At 53.4% G+C, this 7,090-nt stretch overlaps 1 protein-coding gene across 1 annotated transcript; it reads left to right on the forward strand.

Annotated features, from left to right (window-relative positions):
- Positions 1-4,931: 4,931 nt before the first annotated feature.
- LOC121141236 (myc-associated zinc finger protein-like) lies at positions 4,932-7,081 on the forward strand. Its single transcript, XM_040748081.1, is given in 2 exon segments — positions 4,932-4,976; positions 4,978-7,081. Coding segments are annotated over 2 exon segments (1,257 nt in total). The 5' UTR covers positions 4,932-4,946; the 3' UTR covers positions 6,205-7,081.
- Positions 7,082-7,090: the final 9 nt, after the last annotated feature.

Raw genomic sequence — 7,090 nt, forward strand, 5'->3', positions numbered from 1 at the left:
TGCCCGGGTGGAGGGACCGATGTCCAGTCCTGTACTGCCTGAAGTGGCTCTAAGGAGGTCTGAGATATGAAGGGGTTGTTCTGGGGGAGTAAACGAATCTTGCTGCTGTCCACAGCGGGGGTCATTGCCCCATATACATTGGTTTTGGGGCCCTGGGGCGGGGCCCTCTTCCAGTTTTTTGATTATTATTAGTAGGAAGGAAATTGCCCCCAAGTCAGTTCTAGAGTAACAGTCAGTGGCCCAATGATATCCCCTTTGGCAACGGGGGCATAAACCAGGTCTCTTGAGACTAGTAGTACTATTTTGAGGGCACTCTCTATGGAAGTGCCCCTCCCTACCGCAGCTGAAACATGTTTTTCTCCCTCCCTGATTAGATCTTTTTTTTCCCCCTTGGGGTCGAATAGTAGCAGCTAACACTTGGCCCTGGATGAAATTACCATTAATGTCTCTACAGATCCGGATGTAGTCATTTAGACTTTTGTTGCGGTGGGGGCGAAGAGCCTCCTTACAGTACTTATTTGCATTTTCAAAAGCCATCTGTTTGATAATTGGCATCGCAGGCCCAATGCCCCCAAATATTCTCTCTGTTACCTGACTGAGGCGGTCTACAAAGTCTTGGAAAGGTTCGGAGGGTCCTTGAAGGACTCTGGACAGGTGATCCCCTCCTTCCTTTGAAGGCAATGCTTTCCAAGCACCTTGGGCTGCTGCCGCCACTTGGGCATAGACAGCGATGTCATATTGCATTTGTTGTTGAGCGGTGGCATACTGACCACTCCCAGTAAGCATCTCCACATTTCTCTGGGGCCGTCCGGTCTGTGCATTCCTTTGGGCTGTCTGGCTGCATCTTTCTTGAAACTCACCTCTCCAAATCAAATAATCTCCCCCGGACAAAGCTGCTCTGCAAAGCTGCTGCCAATCGCCAGGTGTCAAATTAAGAGGCACAAAAGATTCCATTAAGGAAAGTGTAAAGGGAGCCTGTGCTCTATAATTTAGAGTTGCCTCTTTCAGTTGTTTCATATCTTTGAAACTTAAAGGGTTATGGCGCCTAATGACCCGCTCAGGGTTGTTTGGGTCTGGAACTTCCATTACTGGGGCCACCACCGGATAGCATTGGACCCCTCCTCTGGGTCTTCCCTCCAGGTCCGAGAAGGAGGAGTCCCTCATTTTAGAGTATGGAGGGTTTCTCTCCCTGTCCTGTCTTTTTTTTAATTCGATTCCTTTTTAGTGCCTTTTTAAGGGCAGAGACCTCAGCAAGTAACCGTTCCTTCTCAGACTCTGACGAGTCAGAGTCTGGGTCTGAGCTATTTTCATTTTCTAGGTCTGACAGAGTAGGATATACCCGATTCTGACTGAAGTCCCTCCTTTTGGGTCATGCCCCGAGATTTCTATTAACTCTTTTGTTGTTGCTAAGAGGCTCCTCCTCATCTTCACTAACAATGGAGCCTCTAGTTTCAGTCAGGGTTTCTCCAGATGATTCACTATCACTCTCTGCCTCAGAATTCAGGGAGGCTTGAGTCTCAATCTCTTGTAACTCTGAAAAAGCCTCTTTTGTGGCCTGGACTACCTGGCAGTGGCTAGCCTTATCTGTCAAGAGTGCGCCCTTCACTAATCTCCATAAGGAGAATGTAGATGGGGGCAGGGACTCAGGTCCCTCTTTTCGTAAAAGTTGATGAAGATCACGGCGAACCTCCTCCCAATCTGGGATATTTAAGCTCCCCCCGGTAATGAACCATGGACTGGCTCGTTCGATCGACTTTAGAAAGCCTTCTAAGGTTTTAGACTTTACTGTAGTCCCATGTCCTTCAAGTAACTTTTTAACTTGATACTGTAATTTAAGCTTCCCAGAACTATTCCCCATGGTTTCTTTTCTTTTTTTTTTCCCCAATCTGTCCCTGGCCAGAAAAGGAGACGAACCCGCTCACTTACCTCGCTTTCACAATCTCGGTGGGATCCTCCAATTGTCGCACCTGCTGTGCGGCCTGCATCCAAGAATGTAGCGAGGTGGTCGGGATAGATGACACAGAGACCGGTCGGTTGCTTTAAGAAAACTTTATGCTTCCCAAGTCAGCTTAGGAGGAGATTCCAAGTCCGCTTAGGAGAGAGAAGTCTCAGGAGAAGTCTCTCTAAGAAAAAGGAGCTTCCCTTTTTTAAGGACTTCTGCCATTCATCTACATACCATTCTTTCCAGCCTTCTCACCCTCCTGGCTGGTGGTTTAATCTCCCGCCCCAGAATCGGGGAGACACCACAGGGGGGACAGGAAGAGGCATCTAGCCGTAGGGGGTGTGAAAGGCATGGTATTTCAGTGAGCAAGCCCTTATCTGAGCCCTATCAAGAGCTTTAAAGCACTGAATTGTTTTCAGTAAACATTACACAGATGCCTGCTCCCAGGCCGAAGGGGAAGGGGGTTTCTGCTCAAGGTCTGGTGTCCCCACAAATAATCACAAAACATCAACAAGAGAGAACAAGTGGAAACAAGACAACACAGGAGAGACTACTTTGCTTCTATTACCACCAAGGGACACCTGGGGCTGACGACAATGAAAGCCACCAAAGTGAACATTATAATTAATTTGGGGGTCAGCCACTTACTAAGAGGAGAGGCAGAATGAATCAAATGCTGAAAGTTCTAAAAAGTAAAAACAGGAACAGAGGTGCTTATGACCAGTGGGATTCAGATGAAGAGGAAAGCAACCAGCTCCAGTCCAGATCCCTCCCTCCTCACCAGAGAAGCCACTGACTGTCCCTACACCGTGCCCATTCAATAAGAGATGAGAAAAGGAGGAACACCCTGATAGGACAGGACAAGATGTCAGGTGAGACACGGAGCTCTATGGCCACTGGGAAGTCACTACCCAGGTGGGAAGCACTTTATTTCTGCTGTCTGACAGGGTAACAGCATTTCCTCAATGTTTCCTAATGGTGACAAGGGATGGACACCTTCAGTGCCTGTGGTCCAGAGCAGAGCCACAGCTCAGAAAGGCCACCTTCATGCTGCCCCACCCTTCTTGGCCAGCGTCCCTATCACTGCAAAAGCTTCCTCGGCCCCACCACACCTGTGTCAAAGCTTTCCCTGTCTCTGGACTGAGGCTGCCCTGTGGGCTCTCCTTATTCCTCCCCTGACTCTCAGCATCAGTACCAGTGACCATTAGCTGCAGGCCCCGGTCAGAGGTGACAGTACAGAACCTTCTGCTCAGGAACTCACTCCTGAGTGGGACAGACGCCGAAAGTCACAAGGAGATAGTTAGTGTCCACTGGTAACAAAGCAATTGTGTCTAATCCTGTGGTCTCATGATAGGGAAACTGAGGCACAGAGCTTGTAAATGGCAGCAATGGATCTTCAGCCTTCTTCTCCACTATGTAACGGACATTTATCAGACACTGGGGGATGGGAGAACAAGTTAACAGTGAGGCGTGTCTAAGTCACATACAGAACTGGGGTCTACAAAACAAGGAGCAGAGGGAAAGCAGCTTCCCAGCATGAGGGGTCTGCTGTGTGACCAGACACAGGGCTTGTGCTTAAGGCACACAGGGCTGGGACTGTGACCAACGCAAGGGCCACTGCCCTGCCAGCTCATCCTACAGGCTCATCGCTGAAACCTCAGCCAAGCCCTGGAATGGCTGCTGGGCCCTGCCACTACCCTCCAAGTCAGTCCCACAGTGGTCTTAGTTCCGTCTCTCAGTGCCCAGTGTTTGGAAGTGTTGCCAGGCAACGAGTCCGTCTGCCTCGCTGAGATTGAAAATCCCTTCCCATGATATCAAGGGGAAAACAGACTGCCAGGTGAGGCCAGTAAGCAACAGAGTGTTTCTCTTGCCCTCCGTCTAAAGTAACAAAGGAACAGGCAGCAATCGAGTTGCTTGTCTTCCTTCTCTCTATACCAACTACTCTGAGACCCAGGAAAGAAAAGCAAGACAGTGGTCAAAGTGGATATCCGTAGCTAAGCAAGACAGCAAAAGAGAAACAGTTTCTACCTAGTAGTATGCCCCTTCTAAAGTAACCCAGACTCCCCTCCTAAAGCCATGGGCAAGGCTATGGTGATGACCCCAACAGGAGGCTCTGTGCATACCTGGGGTCTTTTACCTCTCCCCCACCAACACCTGACTTGAAATAAGGCACCAGCCCTAAACATCCACAACTAAGACAAAAAAAAAAAAAAAAAAAAAAAAAAACCCATAAAGAAGGGGGGGGGAAGAGGGACAAATAGCAAGGGCAGAGGAAGGCTGCAGCGCCCCCTGGTGGCTAAAGAAGGGCTCTGTCAACAAGAGCAGGGAAAAAGGCTTGAGCGGCAGCTACAATTCTCAGCTCTCAAGTAAAGAAGCTAATCGGAGAGTAGAGAAAGTCAGCTGTTAAAATGAAGGTGAAGGAAGACAAAGGTGATGTAAACAGCAGTGACTGTCCACCCGTGGACTCTCACTCAGTTCCCGTCCTAATGAAAAAGAAACAGCACCAGTGAGCCTCATGCCCAGTGTGGACCACTCTGCACGCGTTTGCCCTTCCACACTTGCATCTTCACGGCTTGGGTGGCAGAGCGGAAGAGACACCAAACACCCACAGTAGTGGTGCGTGCTTCCTAGGATCTGCCCTTCCTAGTAGGCCCTCTCTCCTCCTGAGTTTCTCAGCAGCACTGCTGTCTCCACCGCAAAGGTACCAAGCACGCAGAGAGCCTGCTGCCACTGACATAACCACCCTCATGCTAGACAGGAAAGCCCACTGTTTCCAGGCATGGCCACATATCCCCTGGGGGCTAAAATCACCCCAACTAAGAAGCAAACCATTCCCTTCCCTCCCGCCCGCCCGCCGGGGTGCGCGGGCGGCGGGGTGGCCCTCGGGCCATGCATTCGGCTAGGCCCAACCCGGCTGGCCAGGGGCGGCGCCCCGAGCCCGGGCCCGTGCGGCCTGTGCCCCCGGCTCCCGCTGAGCTCCGGGGGCCCCACTGTGGCCGAGGCCATGTTCCCCGTGTTCCCTTGCATGCTGCTGCCCCCCCCCCTTCCCGGTGCTGGGCCTGGACTCCCGGGGGGTGGGCGGCCTCATGAACTCCTTCCCGCCACCTGAGGGTCACGCCCAGAACCCTCTGCAGGTCGGGACGGCCGCTGCAGTGGTTACTGCACCCCCAGCTCCTGCTGCCGCCTCCTCAGTGGACACAGGGGCCCTGAAGCAGCCTCCGGCGCCTCCTCCACCACCCCATGCCGTATCCGCGCCAGCCGCCGAAGCCGCGCCCCCCGCCGCGGCCGCCACCATCACCGCAGCGGCAGCCACCGCTGTCGCCGCCCCAACCTCTACAGTCGCTGTGGCCCCTGTTGCATCTGTCTTGGAGAAGAAGACAAAGAGCAAGGGGCCATACATTTGCGCCCTGTGCGCCAAGGAGTTCAAGAACGGCTACAATCTCCGGAGGCGCGAAGCCATCCACACAGGAGCCAAGGCTGGCCGGGTCCCTTCGGGTGCTATGAAGATGCCCACCATGGTGCCCCTGAGCCTCTTGAGCGTGCCCCAGCTGAGCGGGGCCAGCGGGGGAAGGGGAGAAGCCGGGGCTGGCGGAGGCACAGCCGCGGTTGCACCCGGTGGCGTTGTGACCACGACCACCTCTGGAAAACGCATCCGCATCCGGAAGAATCACGCCTGCGAGATGTGCGGCAAGGCCTTCCGCGACGTCTACCACCTGAACCGACATAAGCTGTCGCACTCGGACGAGAAGCCCTACCAGTGCCCTGTGTGCCAGCAGCGCTTCAAGCGCAAGGACCGCATGAGTTACCACGTGCGCTCACATGACGGCGCTGTGCACAAGCCCTACAACTGCTCCCACTGTGGCAAGAGCTTCTCCCAGCCGGATCACCTCAACAGTCACGTCAGACAAGTGCACTCAACAGAGAGGCCCTTCAAATGTGAGAAATGTGAGGCAGCTTTTGCTACGAAGGATCGACTCCGAGCGCACACAGTACGACACGAAGAGAAGGTGCCATGTCATGTGTGTGGCAAGATGCTGAGCTCGGCTTATATTTCGGACCACATGAAGGTGCACAGCCAGGGCCCTCACCATGTCTGTGAGCTCTGCAACAAAGGTACTGGTGAGGTTGGTCCAATGGCGGCGGCGGCGGCGGCAGCAGCAGCAGCAGCAATGGCAGGCCCCCCCCCCACAGCTGTGGGCTCCCTCTCTGGGGCAGAGGGGGTACCAGTGAGCTCTCAGCCACTTCCCTCCCAGCCCTGGTGAGCTCCAAGTTGATGGGAGAGAGGGGAAGAGTGGAAGAAAACTCTTCTGTGGTACAGTCTCCTCTTCCCACCAACTCCTCACTGCTTGCCATCAACCAAGGAGCCTCCAGAAGGAGGAGGAAGAAGGAATTCACTAGGTTTTAACGATGTTTCTCCTGCTCCTTTCTTCTCCCTATCAGAGCTGACCCTCCAAACACCTGTCCCCTGAGTTGTGTTGAAGTCCCCTGGACAGTGAGCAGGGGTGGCAGAGGACAGCAGCAGCCACTGCCCTCAACCTTTAACCCCTTGCCTTTCCTCCCAGGGATTTGTGAGCCTTTCCCTAGAAGGTCCTGTGCTCTCCTCCTTCGGTCCCCTCTCCTACTGTCTGCTGCCCCTTCCTGGGGAGTTGATGCTTTCTTTTTTTGTTGTTGTTTTTTTTCCCAGGGGGAGGGAGGAGAGAGAGGAGGGGGACTAAGATTCTGTCCCAGAGGAGGGATATGGTGGTATTGAGGGACAGAAGCAGGGAAGGCAAAGGGATACTTTCAGTAGGTAGGGTGGTTAAACACTAAGCATCCTACTGGATATCTGTCCAGGGAGAAGCCAAGGGGAGTGTCAGAGGGAGCCACTAGGGCCAGAGGCAGAACAAGAGAGATGGAATCTTAGGGGCCAGGGTAAAGGAGGAGAGCCAGGGACTAGAGGTGCTTCCTGGGGGTGGGGGAATGCAGCCACGGTGTCTCCCCCTTCCCTCTTCCACCCCAGCTCCAGCCCTGGTCCTTTCTCCTCTTTCCCACAACAGAAGCTGTGACCCTGGCAATGTCATCGTGTTCCTGTGTCCCTTGCATGTTCCCTCCCTTCCCCTCCCTCCTTTTGCACAGGCCCCATTACAATAAATTTTAAATTAAAAAAAA

The sequence above is a fragment of the Mesocricetus auratus genome, unplaced genomic scaffold (genome assembly GCF_017639785.1).
Source record: "Mesocricetus auratus isolate SY011 unplaced genomic scaffold, BCM_Maur_2.0 Super-Scaffold_100007, whole genome shotgun sequence".
Taxonomy (NCBI): Eukaryota; Metazoa; Chordata; class Mammalia; order Rodentia; family Cricetidae; genus Mesocricetus; species Mesocricetus auratus.